Source organism: Pongo abelii, chromosome X (genome assembly GCF_028885655.2).
Source record: "Pongo abelii isolate AG06213 chromosome X, NHGRI_mPonAbe1-v2.0_pri, whole genome shotgun sequence".
NCBI classification, from domain to species: Eukaryota; Metazoa; Chordata; class Mammalia; order Primates; family Hominidae; genus Pongo; species Pongo abelii.
This window is the reverse complement of record NC_072008.2, coordinates 137,043,867-137,067,639: the sequence shown is the minus strand read 5'-3', so window position 1 is coordinate 137,067,639 and position 23,773 is coordinate 137,043,867. Positions and strand designations below refer to the sequence as shown.

The window sequence follows — 23,773 nt, the reverse complement described above, 5'->3', positions numbered from 1 at the left end:
GCAGGTGGCAGCCTGAAGGGGGTGGGGCTTATCAAGGGGGAGTGAAGGACAGTGTGGGTGGGGGTCCTGGGGTATGTCAAAAAGAAAATACCAGTCTTCTGAAACTTTAAGGATGAAAATATAATCAGTTGTCAAAATGTACTTTGTAGAAGCAGTTCCAGAAAAGGGGTGAAATGTGACCCACATATGCCGGTGCTGTGATCTTTGCACACTTGTGTCCTCAATTCCACAGAAATAGGGAAACCAAGCATTGATCTCAAGTACCCAAGGAAAGAACCCGACTAAAGACCCCAGGGGTCCACTACTGGGCAGTCTGGGGCAGTGGGCCGCTGGCAGAGCCTAAGCTGACCCAGGTATGCTGTCAACCTGTTGGGTAACCTTGGGCAGGCTTTTCCCATCTTCAGTGTCATCATCTCTTAAATGAAGGGGTTAAATTCGACGACTCTAGGGGGTCCATTGCTGATATTCTGTGTTTGAGATTGAGACAAGGGGACAAACTTCAAGGCAAAATGAACCCCCGCCTCCTTCAGGGTCCCTGGGGCCTGACTTGCCCTGTCAGGGACATTCATCCTTGGGCCTTGAGGGTCCTTGAGTTGCGGGACGCCGCTCCTGCGCGTCTGCCCCAAGGCTCTGGCTGTCCCTGCGGGCGGCTGAGCCAGCGACTCCGCCCACGCGCTCGTCCCGCGTACCGCCGAGCCATTAGCGCGATTGCTCGCGGTTCCCGGCAAAGCTGGTGATTTATGCGGGGCCTCGACGGGGCAGTCCCTTGAGCCAGGAACAATTAGCTAAAAGCCAGCAGGAAGGGAGGCAAGGGGGCGACCAGCCAAGCCCCAGGGCGCCCAGCCGGGGCTGCAGCCGCCGGCCGCCCCCGGCCGAGCACCCCAGCCCCCCGACTCGGTGGGCCCCACTCACCACGGCGGGGGCGGGGCTCAAAGGCCGAGGCGAAAAGGCAGTCCAGTATCCACGCCATGACCCGCGCTGAGTGCCCGGCAGCTCGCAGTTAACCTTTGCGTCGTCCCCCGCACCGGCCGCCCTAAGTAGCCCCCGGTGACCACGCCCTGAGCCGCACCCTGCACCCAGCTAAGAGTGTCTCGGTCACCGGACACCTCGAGCATGTCACGAAGGGGGCAGGGCCTCCGGGGAACCCCCGCTCCTGCCAGAAGAGAGGCCGCTGGTCCCGCAGCCCCTTGCCCCACGCGAAGGGAGGCAGAGACACACAGCTCCTGTCCTGGGAAGCTGACTCTGAGGGCGGGACCCTGCCCCTACCCCAGGGAGCCCAGAGTCTGAGGGGAGACGCCATCTCAGCCCTGGTGAGCCCCAAATCTGAGAGAGAGGGAAGGTCTTTGTCCCCCAGCCCCACCCCAGGAGCCCTTGATCGGGCACATAAAAACAGGCCTGTCCCCAAAGGCTGGAATTTGAAGGCAAGGTAGCGCACCTGTCCCAGGGAGCCTCGGATCTGAGGACGAGACAGTATCCCAGGCTCTAGAAAACTCCACGGTTCAGCGGAGCGTTATCTCAGCCCTCAAGAGGCCTAGTCTAAGCGGGAAGCGGTGAGTTCCCCAGGATCCCTGAATCTAAAGGGGAGATGCTGTCTCAGCCCTTGGGGACCCTCCCACCCCCACCCTTAACCCCTCTCTTAGGGCAGCCATCACCTCAGCCCCGAGTAGCTCCAAGTCTGATTTAAATCACTGGTCCGTTCTAGAGGACCAAGAATGTGAGCAGGAAAAATGATTTTGCCGCCTCCCCCAAGAAGTCCCATATCTGAGAGTAATCTTACTTCCCTTCTCCTGGGAATTCTGCAGCGAAGAGGGAGATGCTCTCCTGCCTGGGAACCTTTGTATTGAGGAGGTTGATCATCAACTGAGATAAAAGAACCCAGTGTCAAGTATGTATAAATGTGGGGTGCCCCCCAGTTGCTGCCGACTTACAGATTCCACTGCCAATGCTTTTGCTCAGGGCACTGATATGGGAGGGGGACCAACATTTATTTTTAGAAAGAATTTGATATTTGATATTTCAATGGAGGGTGGTACTGTGTTGGATTTTCTTACACTTCTTTTATGGCTTTGTATTTTTACGTTTTAAACACATATGGGAGCACGTGCCATAATGGGTTCAGTGTTTGGGGCATCTGGTGGTGGTAAAAACAGCCCTGCCCCCCAAATCCTGGGGTAGAAACAGCCACCAGAGATGGACCACATTAGGCAGGAAGGGCTTCTAAATGAAATTTCCTTTTTACTTCAAGCCCAGGGGCCCAAATTAATTTTTCTCCCAATTCGCCATTGGTAGCTCCACAGACGTGACTCTGTGCCTTGTTTTTCTCCACTGGGAGAATGGGGCTCTGTTGATCAAAATGCTAGTGAGGAGGTAGAAAGCAATATGGAAAACCTCCTTCCAACAGCTCGATTGTAGGCCAGAGGAGTGGAAGCCTCAATCACGGGGTCCATTGGGGAGAGCAGTTATTATATTTGCTTTGCTAACCGCTGATATTAGCATTAACGTGGCAAAAGGGGTGCATAAAATGGAAAAATTGCCTGTACTTTGCTGTACAATTCTTAGCAAAGCAGAGCTATCTTCAGAGTTTAAAGGCCCTCCACTCGTTTTCCTTCCTTTCTGGGAAACATGGTACCTCCCTGCCTTTGTACCAATTTCTAAATCATTTCAATTTTCTCTGTTTTCTAAAAGCAATCACAGACAACAAACGCTCACCAGACCTGCTCTTTTACCGATTTCTGCTTTACAAATACTTAGTCATCCAAGCCAAACAAGCCTAACATCTAGAAATGTCCAGTTTCAAGTCCAGGATATTGAAATCTCAGCCTTACCTCTTCCCATGAGCTTATCCAGCACCAGCTTTTGAAATGGCCTCAATGGGTTCCTTTTTTTCCAACTGAATGAGCTTTTTTGGGCTCCCTCATGGCACAAAATCTGCCTGCCTGGTCCAATCCCAGAGTCCTCGGAAACTGAAATTGCTCTCCTTCCAGGGCAGCTCTACATGAGGTACAAACCCATGACAGCCGTCCTTCTTTGTTGCCTTTTTCTCAAGAGGTGTAATGTAGTAAAGGAATAAAGCTACAGAAACTCACAAACCTAGATTGGAAGCTCAATTCTCCTATGTTCTAGCCATGTAATCTTGGGAGGGTTATTTAATCTCTCTGAAGCTTAGTTTCCTCACCTGTAAAATGGGGATATTAATAGCTATGAAAAAGCTCTAGGTGGACCAAAGCATCTACTCTTTTGGGAAAAAAGAGAAGAGGAAATACAGATGTCAGAATTCTTTAAAAAATTGATTTAGTAACTAAGTTAGCAGTTCTGCCCTGTCCCTTTTCTTTGACCTGCCTACTCTGCCACTTAATTGCTTAGTGTTACATTCCCTTTGAAAATCTTTATCCTTAACTAAATTTCCTGGGGTAGAAGGACATAATAGACATAATAGGGAAATGCATTCATCCATCAATCCATTAATTCATACAACAAATATTTTTCAAATGTCCTCTAGGTGCCAGATATTGAGCTATGCAAATAATGTTGATTCACACAATGAATTATTATGCAATTATTTTTAAGTGTGTAATTTAGAAGCTTATATGATAATCTGAAAATATGCGTTTGGTATTTTTAAATGAAAAAAAGGCAGGATGCAAAATGTGTGCACATTGTAATATAAACAGCGCAAATAAATAATAAGCCTATATACAAAAAAAAAAAAAGGCTAAAAGGAAACACACCAGATTCCGAGTCGTGATTGTATTTAGGTAATGCAATTATGGGCAATTTTTAACTGTTTTATTATTTTCATATCTTAGTATTCTCCAATTTTTTCTTTAATAAACATATATTATTTTCTGGAGTTAGAAAATCCTACTTAGAAAAAAATCTACAACTTCGTCTCTGCTGAATAAAGGACTAGGCTAGATAGGAGAATGACGAGGGCGTTTAGGTTGGGGTTGTGCCAGTGGCACAGGGCACTTGGGCTGGCTTTGGTGACCCAGAAAAGGCTGAGAAAGTTGGCCTGTGAGTAAAACGCAGAATTCCCTTCCTGTGCAGGGGCACATAACAAGTTATGACTCCTCATTTCTGAGGATGTAGGAGTCCTTAGTGCCCCCACCGAGCAGCCAGGAGCCTGCTAGCCTGGACCTGTAATCCTTCATCCCAAGGTGTGTGCTCACAAGGGGCACATAGGACATCCTTGTCCTCACTCTGACAGTCCAAGACCTACGGGACGACAGTTTACTGCTTCTTAAGCATCTTCTATTGTAATTCCAATTAAGAGCCAAGCATCCTGCTCCTAGTTTGGGTCCTTGTCTTCCCAGAGGTCTTTAGCCACAATGATAAAGTGAATCTGGGGCTTGTTGACTTTTAGAAGATAGGCTTCAGACCTTCTTAACTTTTTTCCTGAAGCCCAAAAGTGCTTGACACTCGGGCATATAATTGCTAATTAAATGGGACTCTAGGAGTTAAAGGCCCTTAAACCTTGTCATTGATCAGTGTTTCCCAAAGTACAATCTATTGGACCAGATGCATCAGAATCCCTTGGAATGTCATATAACAATGCAGATTCCCTGCTCCCACTCCAGTCCTACTAAACAAGAATTTCTAGGCTTGGGGACTAGAAAATATTATTTTTAACAGGCCCTCCATGGTGGTTTTATGCCCACTAAAGTTAGAGAAACTCTAATATAGAAGAAAGAAGTCTTTCCCTGCAAACCCTCCCCTTGCACCCTAGCTACAGGGAACACTGAGGCACCCTAGCCACAAGAAACACTGGGGCAACCAAATGGGGAAACTGGTCACTTTAACCCCACTCTACTTCTTCTGGGTGCATGGGGAAATATGTAGCATGGAAAATTGACCAAACCTTGAAACTTGACTCCTCATAGGACCTAGGTGTATTCAAAATGAGCATACTCCATACAAGTCATTCAAGTCATTCATTTGGATTTTCTAAGAATCCTTGTGTATATGTCTACATAGCACTTCCCAGTCAGGTTATTTCATTTGAACATTCTACTTGTTGGGTTCCTTGCATCAGGCAAGAGAGCACAGTGGAAAGGGCAGTCAAAATGCCAAGAGTGAGGCTGAACTTACTGGCTGACTGGCTGAGTGAATGTGTGTCTGCTTCCCAACATGAGCCTCAGGCTCCTCCTCTATGAAGTGGGAATCTCAGCCCTGCCACCCACCTCCCTTTACAGCAGGCTTGTCCAACCCATGGCCCGTGGGCCACATGCAACCCAGGACAGCTTTGGATGCGGCCCAACACAAATTTGTAAACTTTCTTAAAACATTATAAGATTCTTTTGCCATTTGTTTTACCTTATCAGCTATCATTAGTGTTAGTGTATTTTATGTATGGCCCAGCAATTCTCCCAAAGTGGCCCAGGGAAGCCAAAAAATTGGACACCCCTGCTCTATAGATTGTTAGGAAGGTCTCTGCATTTTTCAGGAACGAGATAACAAAGTACTTATCTCTGGGCCCATGAAGGGAATTGGCAGATTAGCACCCTGCCCCCCAGCATCTCCTTTTGAGAAGCCCTATCAGAAGGTCCACACAGAGCGCACAGGGATCATATTTGCTCTCTAAAGGGGACTCCAAGCCCCAGGACCTCAAGACCCTGCCTCCCTGGTTTTCTATTTGTGAAAGACTTAGCTGGGCAAATGGTAAACATGTCAGTGAAATCATGGGTGCTTTGGGTGACCACTTTGAACCTCAGAAGGGCCTCAGTTTCCTCGTTTCTCAAATGGGGTTATACAGAGAAATCTTGAAGTTCCTTTCTAGCTACTTAACAGCATTTCTAGGGGTACACTCCTTCCATAGCACTTTTTTCCCATAGCTCTATTAATTCTAAATTTTCATATCACTGAAACCTGACAAAGTCCTGGCACCATCTTTGTGAGGTAGATATGGGAGAGAATTATTCCCATTTTCTTAGATTTAGAAAAGTGAGGCAAAGTAAGTGACTATCCCAAAGTCACCCAGGGGAGAAGAGATGAGCTGAGACCAGCCTCCACATCTCTCGCCCCCTGCCCATTCTTTTCTTTTCCGGTACTCCTTGCTGGATCCCAGGAGCTGTCTGTCAGCGTGCTGACACCACTCAGGAAATGCAAGTTTCATCCTGACACCAGAAAGACAGAGCAACGATTACGCTTCAGTCCCCAAGGAGGCAGAGAAATTGCTTTTAGTTGACAAGCGCATCTCCCACACACATACCCCTCTGGTTGAATGAAAAGATAAAATCAAGTTAAAAATCCCAAATGCTCACTTAATTTTGTAAAGCATTTTGCTCTTTGAGCTACGGGTAGGCAGGATGAAAGAATTTTCCAACTCCAGAAGTCTCGACAGGGTGGGGTGGGGAGAATCGTGGGAACTAAGGGGGGCACAGGAAAAAAAATGTCAGAAAGAACAAAAAGCACGGGGATGTTTTCTTTCAGTTTTGTGCCATAATCAATAAGAAAATGGAGTTATCTGAAAAAAGAACTAGAAGAAATTCAGGTGTGTGCTTATGCCTTTGAAAAACTACAAGACATGCAAGCCACTGACATTTCCATTCTAGATGAAAATTCTGTGGCTTCCGATAACAAGAGTTTAGGGGCTCAGCAGGGGGACCGTCCACTTCTATGTGTTACCATGGACTCATGGGCTTTACTACCTCTGAAGTTCATCTCTGCAAAGCACTTGCCTTTATATATTTAAGTGTAGCAGCTCCCGATGTACTCTCACGTGTATTTTCAATCTCAATTGCATACAGCTTTGGGAGGTTGGCAGGACAGAGATGAGCACAACCCTCATTTTATAGAGGAATAAATTAAAGTTTGAGGAAGGGGAGTGACTTGCCTAAAGTCACTGCCTTTTTTGTTTGTTTGGAACCTGTTCTTGAACCACTTTTGTGCTTCCTTCTTTTGTGCATGACTCCCTCTCACACTACCCATATCCAGCCTAAAATCTGGTCTTTAGATCTTATATGTCTCTTGACCCCTCTCTTGGACTCCAAAAACTGGAGACTTTCACCTTGCTGAGAATTCCAAAGCCCCTAGAAAGCCTGAGAATCTCCCCAGCTAAGAACATTTTATTCTTATGAGGTGCATTCTGAAGTATTTAGGAGTGAAATGTCATGATATCTGCAACATATTTTCAAGTATATATATATTTGACTATCTCTTTCTCTCTCTCTATCTATATATATATATAGATAGAGATAATTTATTGTGCTATTATGTATACACACACACACACACACACACACAAGTTAAGGGGAATCTCCTCCCAGGCAGCCACCCCACTGGTCTACTCTAAAATCCGAGTGTTAGTGGTGCATCCATCTCATGGGGCTCTACCTCAGGACTCTATCAGGATGACCCAGCCCCAAACACAGAACTAGCTCTTCAGGAGGGGAAGGCTACACCTGTGAGTGGTTGTGATGTCTTACATGGAGCTTGGGTGTTGGTAAGTGGCTGCTTGTACTGCGTGGGAGTTTAGGGTGAAGGATTTGATGGTAAAGCAGCTTAAATTAGAGCCTGAGAGGAGTCCTTAAACAAATTCTAATTAGAGCTGGCAATTTTCCAAAAATAATTTTTTCTTTAATTTCAAAACTTGCTTATCAGGGTTGAAAGTGCCATTAGAGATAATCTAGTCCAACCTCTTCACATTACGGGGGGCCAGTGGGAAGGGGACACTGAGATCCAGAAGGAGAAAGTGACTTACCCAACATCGCCTAGCAAGTTAGTGGCTGAAAAGGGACTAAAAGCCAGGTGTCCAGCATCCTAGTCCAGGGCTCGGTCCATTACATCACACTGCTATCCCACTTTGGCTTCCTGGGTTCTTGAAAGGTCATCTGCCCACCCCAGGGCTTGCTTTCTTCAGACCAGCATGGCACTTGGGGGATTTGCAGTCAGCGACAGTCCCTGCTGCTGGGAGCAGAGCCAGGCGCCTGAAGATGGCACCTGTCACATCCCACTGGAATGAATTACCTCCCTCTGAAACTGAGAGGGCCAGGCGGAATCTGGGAGCGGCACCTTGAGAGCAGAGTCAGTCCTGGCCTGCGCGGCTAGCGTGCCATGGACATTCAAGGCAGAGAAGGTCATGGAAAATATCCTGAGCACTGTTTGCTGGGGAGCTTTCCACCTCTCTTGGACCCCAAGTGATTTATTGATTATTTTAGGGGCAGCCACTCTGGTTTATTGGTTTATCTGCCATTACTCGTGAGGGGGCGGGGTGGGGGGGCTGCCTGCCCGCTGCGTCCCCTGGTCTGTCTTCTCACAGGATTGGTTCATGGGACAGCTTAGCTGGACCCTCGTGAGCCTGCCGGGATTAATGGCATTTGACTGTAGATCATGAGAAATCACATCAGTTGCTGTGGGTGGAGGTGGATGGAGCAAGCAGGAGGAGGGCAGAGGAGAAGAAGGAAGATGAGCAATAGCGGGAGGGAAGAAAAAGGATGAGGGAGAAGGGGGAGAGGAAAGTGCAATAAAGGAATTCTCTTGCACAACAACCGCTGACATTTCTGAGCCTGTAGCTTCCCTCGCTTTTAATCATTCCCTTCATTAAGTGCCATTTGTCAATGCAAATAGGTCTTTCTCCATTATAACTCAATCCGGGGACAACCCACGCCTTAAACAAAGATGCAAGGCTAGCTCCAGAGCCCTAGGTTTCCCTAACTAAGGGGCTGTTCGCCCTTCCCTCCCTGTATTCCTCCATCTCAGGCGCCATAAGATTGGTATGTGAACACCAAAATTGGCCCTGGGACAAAAGATACCAAGGACTGACTTTATCTCCTGAGCTACTTTGGGTCTGGCCCCCACCCAAGGACCCCCTCTCCTGACTTCTTTGGCTCAAAACCCTCTCCTGCTTTCAAGCACCCAGGGCTTATAACCATCCTGCTGTTCCACCCTCCAGATCCCAGGAGAGTTATGAGATTGAAAACTAAGCGGTAAGGCAGGAAGGTGCCATCAGAGATGCATCTGCCTAGGACCAGAGACCAGCCATGCTGGAGAAGAGGGGCTGTAGCTGAGGCTGGGTCAAGTGGCAGGACGGCCATTTGACGCATTTGGCAGGCTGTGCACACATGTTGAAGAGGTGAAGACCAGGTTATATTCAGAAAGCCCTTCCTTTTGCTCCTAATAAGGAAACTTCTGGCCAGATCACAGGACTCTGGGCCCCTAGTGCCTTAGCAAATAACAGGAACACTTAAGTCTCTGAGTGACTGTGGACCCTGACTTCATTTTTAATATTGGCTCTGGGGTGGCAATTTCAGTGATGGGGAAGGAAGAGATTGTGTAACACGGGTATAGGTCATGGACTGTAGGCCCTCCTCACTGGGCCAGGCTCTGGGGCCTGGTATCCTGGGACTGGGGCTATAGCTCTCTGCCATCTCCCTAGGGAAAGAGCCACCAGTATATTCTCCAAATCACACACCTTGCTGTCCTCAGAGACAGTCCCTCAAATCTACTCAGTGATCATGAGATGCCCTGAAAGTTATGGGGTCAACAGTGGTGATATTAGTGCCCAAGGCCAGGTTCAAGGACCAAGTGCAGAACATCTGCTCCTCTGGCTTTTTTGTCCTTTCCTCCCACCTCAAAGGAAAAAAGGGATCCTCTCTGGGGTTCTTCTCACTAGTGTTCTGAAGCTCGGCCCCTTCTGCTGCTGCCACCTCAGCCACCAAGAAACCTCTGACCCTCTTGTACCTTCAGCCTCTTCTCTTCCGCTAACTCCTTCCTTCCTACGCACATCTCAAACCTCCCCGTAAAGCATAATCTCTCCCTTAGCCTTGTTCTACCTGCTCCTGGGTCTGCAAAACTTCTCAAATGTGTAGTGTCTACCATCAACTCACTATTTTACCTCTTCCCACTCCACTTCCACTCTTGAGGCCTTCCTAATGCTAGATGCATGGCTCCTTGTCAACTCTCAGCCCTCTTGGCCACTTGACAGCCATTTGCTACCCCATGATCTCTTTCTCCTTATTAATTGAAAACTCCTCTGCTCTCAGCCAAACCTCCCAGGTCTCATCTCTTAGAATTCTTCTTCTGCCTGTTCAGTAATCCTCTCTGTCATCTACTTTTCATCTTTTCTTTCCCTGTGGGCTTCTTCTTCCCTGTAGCCCACAAAAACATTGAAATGCTCCTATATAGAAACAATCTTCCCTCAACCCTGCGTCCCCTTCTAGCTATCATCCATCCTTCCTTTCTCAGCCTTAGTCCTTAATACCTTGAAAGAGTATTCTAGATATGCTCACCTTACTTTTCCCCAAACACTCCTGCCATCCACGGCAAGATGGCTCCTACCCCCTCCATACATGCACGTGCGTGCATGTACGTGCAGACACACACAGCCCCTCTCAGTGCAGTTACGAATGTTTTTTTTGGAGGCCTGCTCCAAGGGGACACATCTCTGTCCTATTTTGATTTTCATTCTCTGCAGAATGCTACATTGTAAGTCTCTATTTATTGAAACTCACTCTTCCCTTGGCTCTGCGGACACTGCTATACTGGTGTTCTTACCTCTGATTTCTCCTTCTGGCTCTGCATTCTCCTTTGGTACCCTAAATGGGAGCATTGCTCAGGTCCTGTCCTCAATGCTCTATTCTTACGTGGAGGGGCTCATCTACTCTGATGGCCCTTATCTCTTTGGATGGCTCACAATACCTAAAACAGTGTCCTCCATATAGTAGACACTTAAGTAATGTTTACCTAATTGATTAAAGTTTGTTAATTGCACAATGCCTGGTACATTTCAAATGTTCTGTAAAGACTATTATGGGGGATTTTACAGTTTACAAACATTTCCTGTATATTTGCCTGTCTTCATCCTCATCATAACCCTGTGAGGATGATTTTTTCTTATTCGCATTTTTATAGATGAGAGAAGAGGAGGGAGCTAATGTTTGTTTTCTGCCTATTCTGTGCCAAGTGCTTTATACATATTTTAATTTAATTTTCACAACAGCACTGTGAAGTAGGTGTTCTTAGCCACATTATACAGATGGGAAAACTGAAGCTCAGAAAGGAATTCAAGATCACAAGGAGCATATAATTTGCCTCCTCTGCTATTTCATTGTTCTGTAAATTTGATCATACCAAATTTAGTGAGCAATACTGGGGAGGCATACAAAAGGTATCATACAGTGATATTATAATTATTGTTTACATATGAGTATTTTTTTGGTTTGCATTTGTATGAAATTTAATGTCACGCATATAAAAAGCTGAAGAGGAAAATAAAACCCTTCTATTTCCAAACATTCTCTGCCTTTCTCCCTGCATATTATAATAAGAAGAACAGATTATTAAATGTTTACCATGTGCCAGGCATTATGTTTAGCATTTTATATGTGTGCTTTCATCTAATTCTCACCACAACACTATGAGGTGGGGGCTATTATTATATCTCAATTTATACATAAGGTAATTGTGCCTCATAGGAGTTAAGTAACTGGTTCGATGACCCCTAGTTAGTTTGTGAGGTAACTGAAATTTTAAATCAGGTTGGTCTGACTCCAAAGTGAATATTCTTTCAGTGGTACCAGGCTGCCTTTCTAAGAGGATAGGGAAACCAAGTCTCAGAGAGATTGTGATGTCAAGTCTCCTGACTCTACATTTTTTTCCACTTTGCTTCAGCTGCTAGCATGTCTTTGTTGAAGGGACTGCTTTTATTGTCAATAATCTTTCTATGTCTGTAGTCTGTCTCCTCAACCACATTGTCAGCTCTGCCAAACCTCTTTAGCTACCCCACAGAGGGTTCTCACTAAATACTTGTCAATTGATAAGCATGGGGCTCTCTTCAGTTGAGAGAATTATTAATAAACCATCAGGCTTTGACAAAGCCCTTCTGATCTCCAAAGGAGTTGAGCCCTTGGAGCTTAGGAGATGTATCAATTCCTCGCCTTCCTGCAGCTTGAAGTCAGGAGCCCACACTGCCCGCCTCCGCACAGCATCCATTCTCCAGGGAGCCTCTATAGCGTCAGAATCATTTCACCGAAGGCTAAATTGTGTGTGTGACTCTGGGAGGGTGAGGTCTCTGTAAACGGGGAGAAGAATGTGGGTTGTGATTCTGCATGCAGATGGACCCTGGGGATGTTTCGCACCTGCATGCAGATGGACCCTGGGGATGTTTCGCACTATCTGAGATGATGTGTCAACCGCTGGCAGTGGCACTCCATAGAACAAGCTTTAAAGATTGATCATTACTGTTATTATTGGGAATATTAATAATATTTCTTACATTTGTACAGTGAACTCCCATTTACGCAAAAGGCTCCTGCACAAGAATTCATTTTTTTTCCTTTGTGCTGGCCTTCCACAAAACCTTTTGGGCTTCGATATTCCCCCAAAGAAATATTCCTCTGTCCAGTTTTTGGGAAAGAGAACCACCCCAGGGGAAACAGAAACAGCTGAGACCCTGAGAACGGGAACCTTAGCTGGCTGGAACTGAAGGCCAACAATTGATCCTGCTGAGCAATGAAATATGTTTGGAGCCTGAACACAGATCCCCAATCTCCTTCCTTCTCTTTGCCTGTTCCCAGAGCTGGCGGGACCTCCCACCCCAAGCAGAATCCGTAGTTCCTCCCGCAATCAGAATTCAGTCATCCTCATCCCTTCCCCCATCAATGGCCTCAGGGACACTTATGTGGAAGCCACCAATTATCTCTTCCCCTCCTCTAGACCAATTTTCTCATGCATTTGTATGAGTTCACTTAGCATCCTGCAAAGAGACAGGCAGTAGTAATAATCACAGCTAACATTCATGGAGCTTTTACTATAAGGAAGGCACTATAATAAGCACTTTGCATGCATAATTTCTCTTCATTCTCATAATAGTCCTACAAGGAAGGTTTATTTGGATCCCCACTTTAAAGAGGAGGATTTAGAGTTTCTAAGTGAGTAAGCAGCCTGCCCAAGGCCACACAGCTAGCTAATGCAGAGCCAGGATTCAAAGCCAGATCTATGAACCCCTCAAGTATACTGTCTCTTAGTATCAGCTTCCATTTCTTGGATACAAACAGTGGGACTCAGAGATTGGAAGGCCATGTAGCATTCAGAGGAAAGAGTCTCAGGAAGTCAGGAAATAGTTTTCCTTCTATTTCTGCCAGTAACCGGCTAGATGAGTCTGGGTGAGTCACTAAAATTCCCGTTTCTGAATCTGCAAGCAGGGTCCACAGTGTGTGAGATGCAAAAGATATGAGCCAAGGAAGGTTAATCTCTTCCAAATCTATAGAGTTTTTAAAAAGCACCATGCAAATGCAAAGTGTTCCTTATCATAATCCTTAACATTATTATTCCAGCCTATTCATCTACCAATGAACCTGGGATAGAGTGCCTGGCTCTGCCCTTGGATTCTGGTGCCATTTAAGTGCCAAGACAAATGGTCTCAGGGAGTCAGGGGTGATCCATTATCTGGATATGGATTATTTCTCAGGAGTAAATTGTTAGCCCCGTCAGGTGGCTGATGAATTCTCCCACTGCACCTGGGGGCTCATCACTCTGCATGGGACGTGCAGGGAATGCAAGCAGCGCAGCAGCTGGAGTCGCAGTGTGACTCTGCAGATGGGGTCTTGGGGGCGGGGAACAAGGATGTGTTGGTTAGGTTCCAGGGAGCAGCAAACGACCCCACCCATCCTTGAGCGAAAAGACAGATAATGAACCCCACCCACCCACAGTCCAGCCCAGGGCAGAAAAGGGTAACTCCTTCCTCCTCCGGATGCTTGAAGCATCTTTGGGGAGAACAAATCACAAAAGAGGCCAAAAGATTCATACACAAGGAGCTACTGACAGAGAGATGAGAAGAATGGGCAAGAGAAAGAGAAATAGAAAAACAAGACATGGAGAAAGACAGGGATAAAAAAGACAGGGAAAGAAAATGAATAAAATAAATAAAGGATCACAGAAAAAAGACACATGGAGGAAGAGGAAAACAGTTAAAAGAGAAACCCAGAAATAGGAGCTAAGAGGAAAAGAAGAGAAAGAATTAGCTGGGTGCGGTGGCTCACGCCTGTAATCCCAGCACTTTGGAAGGCAGAGGTGGGCAGATCACTTGAGCCCATGAGTTAAAGACCAGCCTGGGCAACATAGCAAGACCCTATCAATATAATTTTTTTTTTAATTAGCAAGGCGTGTTAGCGTGCACCTATAGTTCTAGCTACTCGGGAGGTTGAGACAAGAGGATTGCTTGAGCCCAGGAGGTCAAGGCTGCAGCAAGCTATGATCATGCCACTGTGCTCCAGCCTGGGTGACAAAGTGAAACCCTGTCAAAAAAAAAAAAAAAAAAAAAAGAAAGAAAGAAAGAAAGGAAAAAGCAGACTCAGAAAGAATCCCCAAAAATGGGAAAGGTATATACAGAAAGAAAAAAATAAGAAAAAGGGAAATATATGGGGAAAGACAAATCTAGAGAGAAAACAAATAGGGGAAGAGAAAGGGGAAGAAACAAATAAAATAGAAAAGAAAAGTATACAGAGAAACAGAAAAATAGAACAACCAGAGATAAAGGAACACAGTGAAAGAAAAAGGGATGAGGGAGATAAGAATACTGGGAAAAAAATAGGTGAAAAAAGTTAAGAAACATAGAAGAGGAGATTGAAGTCTTTAGGAGGACCAGAAACGGTTTTCTTCCTCCCTCCCTCCCACTTTCACTGTTAGCCATTCTTGTGGGGTAAAATCAGTCAGACACAGACACACATTCGGAGGCAAATAAGCACATGAAAAATAGTACATCTGGACACAGAGGAGCTTAAAGACTTGAGATGTAGGCAGCGACAGACTCACAGTAGAGAGAGCCAACCTGAATACAAGGATGGGCCCCAGGCAGAAACTGACAAGGAACTAGATATACCACTGCAGAAGATGACACAAAGGCACCTTAAAAGATGGACACGTGAATAGACAGGTACACAAGCAGACATCCGCCAGGGTGGGAGGAGGAGGTTTGGCCTAGCTCCGTTCCTCCTCTCTTCTCTTTGCCTTTGTGAAATACTCTAATAATGGGCATTTACCATTCTGGGTCTCCTGCCCTTGGGATTTTCCTTTAGGCTTTGTGAAGGTTGGTAGCAGTGTGTTTCATTTAAATAAACTCACTCCTGCTAGGGTCTGTTAGTTACTGTGTCTCACCTCCTAGGAACACACGTCTCTCATCAGTTTAAATGATCATATCCAAAAGACCCCTTCGGGCATGAGTGTAAATGGCTGAATATCAGGCCCTTGGCTAAGACAGAGTTGGAGTCTGTATTGACACTTGCTCCAAGACTAGAACTTTTTGCCCCTAGTATGCCATGATCCTCCTTAACTTTATTGGACTTTCCTTTTCACCTCTGCAGTTTGAAGCAGTTGAGAAGGGGAGGCTATGCATCAGGATCCGCACCCCTACTTGAATAAAAGGAACGTCATAAGATTTCCTTGGTTAAAAAGTGTTTCTTGCGAAAGCGAAGTTTGAAAACCTCGGGGTTACACAGGGCCAGATGAATTCTAAGGGTCCTTCCAGCTCTGACATTCTGAAATTCTGTGACTAAGAGCTAATTTGTTCAACTCTAAACCCGCAGTAATTGCACAGAACTTGATTGAATTTTCTGAGCAAACATGGCTTCACTGTCTGCCCCAATAAGTATTTAGCCATGGCCCCAGTTTATTGATTTTGTGCAGTATCAATATTTCTTGGTGCAGTTTCCAGCACTGACTGGTAGGTACATGATGACGTGAAACATGTGGGCTCAAGATGCCCACCCAGGAAAGCCACAGGTGGTTGTTGGTGTGTCCACCTGGCTTGGGCTGGCACACAGACTGCACCAACCCCTCTGGCTAGTGCTGGGCAGATGGAGGGGTAGCACGACTGCCTTTGAAAGGGGCATGCTGGTTGGGTGGGTGGATCAGGTTGCCCTAAAAGCTCAGGGATACTGTAGCCAACGGGTCACAAAGAGAGTAGCAGTGAATGGGGCTTGCTTTGTACAACTTCACTTTGATGCAAATCATCCCTGAGGGCTACTGCCTCACTTAGTATTTCATTCATTCATTCATTCATTCATTCATTCTACAGAGAGTGCATGCTCTGTGCCAAGCTCTGTGCTAGAACTAAGAATATAGACATGAACAAGATACAGTCCAATATCTCCCAAGAATCTCATTTGTGATTCAGAATTGTGGTACAGTCAAGGGGGCAGTATGTGAACCAAAGTCAAGAAATATTGATGCTGCTCAGCATCAACAAACTTAGGCTATGGATACATATTTATGAGAAGAAATAATTTGGTAGGAATATTACTGTATATGCACACTTTTAATTATTCCCACTGGCAAAACTGATGAATCAGAGACCTTTTTTTGTATACAGTATTCAAGATGCAAGGAAGTCGTATAATTAGTTCAGGTAAAATAACTTGATTGTTTCCTAAGTACAACTCTCAAAAAGTACAAGTTAATTTAATACTTTTTGTTTAACTTTTAGTTACACATTCTCCATGATAGAGTTTTATTTGTTGGTGATGGTTTGAGAGCATTGTATTTTGGAGAGAATTGAAACATTTACTGGAAGAGAAAGGAAGATTGGTTCCTCTCTTTGATGCTGCCATGACACTAAGCCTGTCATTCCCAAACAGAGATACATTCGTGTATGTTTGTGAGTTCTCTTGATCATTTGTCTTTTATATATCTAGACTTTCATACATGCACCAACCATACACAAAGCACCTTCTCTGATGCGTGCACTGGGCCACGAGTGGGAACACTGGAAAGATTAGAGCACAGCCCCTGCCCTTGAAGGGCTTACACTCCAGAAGGGGAGCCAACAAATAACTCGAGGACTTTATGATGAGTGGCATAACAGAGGTGTGGACAAAGGGAAGCTGAGAAGAACAGGGACTAAGAGATGAGGGTATGTGGAGAAGCTTTAAGAGACGAGGTGGCCTATGGTGGGGAGTGGTGGGGAAGGTCTGAAGATCGACCCTATTCATCACTGTGGAGCTAGACGGAGCCATCCTCTTTCTCCAGACTCTGTTTTGTTTTGTTTTAATCAGTAGAATGTATTTGTGAGAACCACAGAACTACACTGCAAGCTGATCAGTCTGTAGCTGGAATTAGCCCAGTAGCCTGCATCAGTTAACTGCTTCAATTTAAGATGAAATATAGCCACTCCTTTTGAAAAACACAATGCAGGGAGGGGGGTGGTCAGAGACTGGTTCCTATCCCCTAACCTTAGCTTCTTGAACATCAGATTTTCCTTACCCACCCAGCACTCCTATGTAGCAGAGTTATTCTTTTATGGGGGCAAAGTGGTTTGAGTAGTACTGGGTATCATGGTGGCTTTCAAATTATTCACATTCCAAAGGAGATTTAATGATTTCCAAGATAATTGGTTGTAGAAATAAGTCCTTCTAAAAACCCAGCAATAGAATGTTCATGATGCCACAGGATGATTCAGAACATTTGGCCTTAATTACTTTGATTGTCCGCCAGGATTTAATATATGAATATTACATTGTGATCTTCAATTTAATTTCTTGTGTAAATGGATTGTGGCAGAATCCTGTAGTCCTGAACTGGCACATAATTCAGCGTGGGAGACACTATCTTAACTCATCTCATTACTCAAGCCATTTGTTGTCCTTCAGGCTTTGACAGCCAGGAGATGGGAAAGTAGCAGAGGTGATGTGATCTCTCAACCTGGGTCCAGACAGACATGAGCCATAGTCTCTACTGATTACGTTGTTACACAGACACAGACAGCACTTATTTTCAGAAGAAGAAAAAAATGCCCCCATCAATGTGCAGCTATGTGCTCTGGTCTTTCTTAGCATAATGGAGTGGAAAAAGCTGGGGCATGCATGCAAGAGACCTGAGTTCTAGTCCTAAGTTGGCCACTAACTTGCAGTATGATCTTGGAAAAGCCCCTTAATTTCTCTGAGCTTTCGACTCCTCATCATTAGAACTACATAATCTCCAAGTGCTTTCCAGAGTGAAGGTTTTCTGATGTATTAATAGCACATGACAAATCTGACAGTTTTGGCACCATGGCTAAAAGAAGGTTGTTTCTATACATCCTGTGAATAATAAGCAGCCCCCCAAGAATGGGCAAAGTTTGAGGGAAGGGAGAGAGAGACAGGGCAGATAAGTGGGAGGGAAGAAGGAAGGGAAGGTGGAGAGAACAGCCCTGCAGCCTTAGTGAGTTATCCCTAAGCAAGCCCAGGTGAGCTTGTTAGAACCTTAGCAAAATGGGGGACATTTGAGCCTGGGAAGCTTGATGGAAATTAGAGGAAGAAAATGAGACTCAAAAAGCATTAAATGGGAAGCCACAGTGCTGGAGAATTTATTTGTACCACATATAACAGAGAGCTTGCATCTAGAATGTATAAATAACTCCTAGAAATGAATATGAAAAGGACAATCTAGTAGGATAAAATGGACAAAAGACTTAAATGGGAATTGTACAAAAGAGTATATCCAAAAGGCCAATGAACATATGAAAAGATGCTCAACCTCATTAGTCACCAGAGAATTGCAAATCAAACCACAATGAGATACCACTGCACACCTACCAGAGTGATTAAAATGTAAAAATCTGACAATACTTACTGTTAATAATGATTTGGCGCAATGGAAGAGTGCAAATTGATACAAACTTTGAAAAACTGGCAGCATCTAGCAAATGGAACGTGTACTTACCACTCAGTGATTCCACTACTAACAGAAATGCAGGCACATGTGCACCAAAAGCCAAACAAAAATAACCATAGTAGTGTTAGTCAAACAGTCCCAAACTGAAAACGCCCATCTGCAGTAGAATGGTTAACTCAGTTGTAGCATATTCACAAAAGGGAATATTATACAGCAATGAGAAGGAACAATATCAGTTTTATGCAACAACATGGACGAATCTCACAAACATAATATTGAATGAAAGAAGCCAGAAACAAAAGCGTACATACTGAATTATTATATAAAAGTCAGTAACTGGCAAAGCTATAATGTTTAGTGATGTATGCTAAGGTGTACAAGTCTAAATAAAAGCAAGGAAGTGATTTTTGGAAAAGTCAGAAAAGTTGTTACCTTTTAGTAGGGGAGAAAGGAGTTATGATTAGGGAAGGGACACAAGTTGGGCATTGGGGTGCTGATAATATTCTATTTTTAAACGGGTAACAATTAATATGGGTGTTTCATTGAACAAGTTGTGCATTTATGATTTATGCACTTTTCTTTATGTGTGGTATATTTCACAATTTAGAAAATAAAGCTTTAAAAATGCAGAGATTGAAAAAAGTCAAAGCTAAATCTTTGTTTCAGACTAATGCGACTCCAATTTCTATCCATTCTCTCAGGACCCTGCAGATTCTAGACTTTTGGCAAAGAGAGGACCAGAGTTTGTGTCTCATTTCTCTCAGTATCTGCCTGTCACAATCTTCCAACTTTAAAGCTAACCCGACCCCAGTTGGTACCTAACAGCCACCAGCCAATTGACTGGAGTCAAAGACACCTTGTTCCTCCTACTTTCTAGTTCCCTCTCATTTCCCCATTCTCAAACTATTCTTGTTCCATTTCAGTTCCATCTTTCTCCTGAGTCTTTATTCTGTCTTCTGTTTGCAGCCCTGTTCCTTCCTTTTGGACTAATGGCTGAGTGACCCAACTGGATTTCCTTGGCTTGAACCTGAGCAAGCCCTCTCTCTCTAAAGACTTGAATGCCTACTCCCTTCACTGAGTGGTTTCTTCTGTTCCTGGCCAACTCAGGTAGGGTATCTACCACCTCCCCATCCCTAGATCTTAAAGGGTTAAAGTTCCTTATCTCAAATCCTTAGGGCCAGATGTTTCAAAATTCAGAATTTGGGGAATTTTATCAAGGTAATCATGTGTATTTGCCAATATCACATAACACCTCTAGCAGGTTGCAGCATAGCTCCCCATTATCAAATACATTAATACTTTTGTCACGAAATATATGAACATTCACACTAAGTGGGATAAAGAAAGACTATTATAATATAAGAGAAAATGAGTTTTAATGTCAAACTTATGAGAAAGTTTTTGGTTTTCAGAGCTTTGTGGTTTGGGAAGTGAAAATAAGAAATAGGAGCCCAGTGCTTGTTTGGTGGATGGATGGAAGGATGGAAACATAGATGTACACAATGAATTACATGTGTTTATCATCCCAAGTGACAAATGTACATTTAACAAGCGTCTTCATCACTTTAACCAATTGTGGGCACATCAGATTCCACCGCTGGCAAGAGGAACACTAATAGAAAAATCCACCACGTAGGTCTGCTACCAGATTATGGATGGCCTGCCTGGGGTTAAGTGGCCATCCCTGGGCCACTCTTCTGCATAAAACATCCATCCAGCCCTTTTTCCTGGCTATGAGTGAGGTAGGCCTAACTAGAAGGGAAAGTTATGGGCATGGCAGGTACCTGGGGCTAGTCTGTTGGGTCCAGTTGGAAAGGAATGGATGGGCTTCAAGCACCAATTTCAGGTGGCCCTCCTTAAATAGTATTGCTCTCAGCAAGGCTTTGCAAAGGTATTGAGTGGAATTAGTTCGAGATCACCCTTCCCAGCAAGTACTCAGAGTGCAGTAAGTATATATTTCTAGGAAAGGGTACAGCTAGGTGTTTTTTTACTTCCAGCCACCTGGGAGTGTGGATACTATATAGCTTATTGTCCTGGGATGCTTCAGAGGCAAAGCAGTGAGTTCCAGGAGAGGCTAGCAAGGGACTAGAGCATGAGTCAAAGCCAAACCTTCAGGCTTCCCAACCCAGGAGACACCAAAGAATCATGGGAGACCTCATCAGGAGAAAACCACGCAGCCACTTCCAGGACTGATGCCTAGAGGAGAAGCTCAGGGGAAGGTGGATTTGAGGAGAGGTTAGGAGGCTCAGCCTTAGAGCTCCAGGAAACTGGGTTGTTTTCTCCTAGAAGATGGAAACTGAGTTACCAGCTAGGCATCTTCCATAGCTCTGCCCCAGGCTTTTCAGTCTTAAAACAATAAGACCGGACTTACATGAGCTCTTTCATCTGTTTCTGCTCTGCTTTCCAGAGCTCATAAATCTATGATTCTCTTTTAAATAATCTTTGGTTTTTTTTTCTCATAAGAGTAATACATGCTCCTTGTTGAAACTTTGAAAAGTCAGGTAAATATATAAATATTTAGACTCACCTATCATCCCACTCACCTCTCACACATTTGCATGTATTACCTTTCTGCTTGCTTGATTTTATTTTCCATGTCTTTATAAAATTGTGATCATAGACTTTTGTATTTTGAGTTAGACACTTAAGTATATTGTGAGCATTTCTCATGTCACCACAAAAGCTATCATTCTAGCCTAATTTGAACATCCACCAGACATTGTGGGGCACACTTAGCAAGTAGAAAATGTGTACCCTGCCCTTATGGAACTTATACTCTTGTTGAGAAGATGAGGTTGATATGTACGGAACCAATAGTGATAAATACAAATGGAATATAATGAAATGTCACTTTGAGGGATAGGCTGGAAGGACAGTAAGAATCCAAAAGAGGGAAAGATTGATGTGGGCAGCACTAGTAAGGGGAGGCTCCTGGAAAAGGCAGGACTTAAATTGGCCTTTAAAGGATAAGGAAAAGGGGAATGAGAAAGGTAGAAGCATGAAGAAAACAGACACAATGGGGGAAAGCTGGATTGAGTAATCCCAAACCCTTTATGCTTATCATTGTTGTTGATGATACAGAGCTACCTAGGGCCAGGATTTCAAGACTGTTCAGGGTCCCACCTAATATATGAACAAATAAACCCAGGTCTCTAACCTAAAGGGGATTTGGAGGCTAAATGCATGAAAAATGAAGCACTGGTATTAATATGGCAGTAGCTTAGACTCAGACCTTTTTGCATTTAGTAACTGACTTGCTTCTTTGCTGCATCTTGAACAGTGATGGCTCAAACATCACAGAGTCACCAGTTGGACAACTTCCTAGCTAGATAGCTGATTACATGACTCCAGAGCCCTGGTCACAGTCAATTCACTACTGTGGGTTGGTACGAGAAGAAGGTAAACAGAGAGAAAGCCCATGTCACAAGCCCCCTTCTTCATACACTGAAGACACAGCCAAAAACTTGTTGTAAATGTTAATTAAGCCATTAATTTGTGATCTGAAGATCTCCCCAGTGGGACTATGAGTTTCGTTAGGACAGAAAACCAGTGGTTTGATGAACAGTAGAAATGCACATGAAATACCACAGTTTAAGATTCATTTGTGATGCATCAGAAATGCCCTTGCCTATGGTCAGGAGACTTGCCACTAACTAGCTATATGATTTTGACTAAGTTCTATTACTTCTTGGAGTGCATCTCAGTTTTCTTCCTCATCTGTAAAATGGGAACTATTTCAAAGTTCCCTTTTGGTACCAAAATTCTATGAACCTACAATTTCTTTGGACCACCACTTTTCAGATTTCAGGATCCCCTACAACAATGCAAATAACCCTAAGAAAGGGCTACATCTTACCCTGTGTTGCCAGTCACCACCATACCTGGGAATCGAAGTCCTTTGGGGAATGGGACCAGGAGAGCGAGCAGGCCCAGCCAGAGGGGGGAGGCACAAAAAGGAGAAGTTGGTGGACGCCAAGATGTCACCAGTTAAGCAGAGAGAGGATCTTGATACCTCCTCCTCTATCTGCCTGTCCCCTGAGTGCCCAGCAGCAGGCTGTGCTTTACTGCATGCCTACGTAGGTGCCTGCTCACCACAGGGTGCCCTAGCTGCCAGCATGCTATTCCAGGCCAATAGGAGAACCCTGAGGTGAAGTACCCTGGGGCCAATCATAGGTGGAAATATCTCTTTAATGGCCAGAGAGACTGTATCTTTGGCTCCTTTACATTGGTTCAGACCAACTGAAGACTCTCTGGACTCTCAGCCAATGCCGAGCCATCAGCCAACAGGAATGGGCTTTGCTGCTGGATCTTGTTTTCGTCTAGGGCTGATGGGTAGCCCTGCCCCAAGGGCTGCCTTGTCTCTTCATTGTCATCCCTGACTGAAAACTTTTGCCATGAACACAGAAGGCATGAGCAGTGGGACCTAATCGAGGCAGCTCAGAGAGAGGTAGGCGTGCTTGGGACCAGGGGCCATGCCTGGGCCCAGTCCCTGCAGGTGAGTGCAGGTGAACCAGCGAAGGGGAGAACAAGCAAGTAGAATTTGTGGGCATGGGCACTGTGAGATTAAAGCTAAGGGCAGATCCTGACCAATCAAACCCTTCCTCCCCACAAGCCATGAGTATCTGAGTAGCTTGTCCACAACCCTATGGTTCCCTCTTTACTCTTTCTCTGTAGCCTCAACCACAACCAGGGAGGGGTTCCTCCCAAGAAAGTAAGAGAAGCTTATTGGAGAAGGTGTGCCGGCTCCCACTTGCAAGCTGCATTCTCTGACTTAGGATGCCCGCAATGATCAGAGATATAGACTTGGTGACTCTGGCCTTCAGAGATACATGGATTCCATAATATTCACTTCTAACATCTCAGACTATAGTCTGACTATCTCCTCATATGCTTTAAGGAAGTCTAGGGTTGTGGGTTCGATCCTGGGTAAGCTGGATAGCCTTCTTCACTTTGGTCTCTGACCATTGACACAATTATTAGTCCCACCCAAGGGCAAAATCTCTAACCTGAACAGCTATTTAAGCAATGTGTACACAGGAGGCAGAATGAGAGAGTATGGAGGGTACAGTGAAAAGCCTTCCCTGTTTCTGGAAACATTCAGTCTTACATCAAACACTCACTGAATGCCTTTTATGAGGCAGACACTCTACTAGATGCTAAGATAATGAAAAAGAATAAGACACATGAACTT

General features: G+C 44.7%; 1 protein-coding gene across 2 annotated transcripts in view; it reads right to left on the bottom strand.

The window, feature by feature from the left end:
• Positions 1-8,114, bottom strand: part of ARHGAP36 (Rho GTPase activating protein 36) — a 38,594-nt gene extending 30,480 nt beyond the window's left edge. The window contains exon 1 of one of the 2 annotated variants that reach the window (XM_054545063.1): positions 7,700-8,114. In XM_054545063.1, coding sequence (XP_054401038.1) covers positions 7,700-7,706 — 7 coding nt within the window. In that variant the 5' untranslated portion in view covers positions 7,707-8,114. Of the gene's footprint in view, positions 1-912; positions 971-7,699 lie in introns of those variants that run through there. The other variant, XM_054545064.1, reaches the window with a different exon arrangement.
• Positions 8,115-23,773: the final 15,659 nt, after the last annotated feature.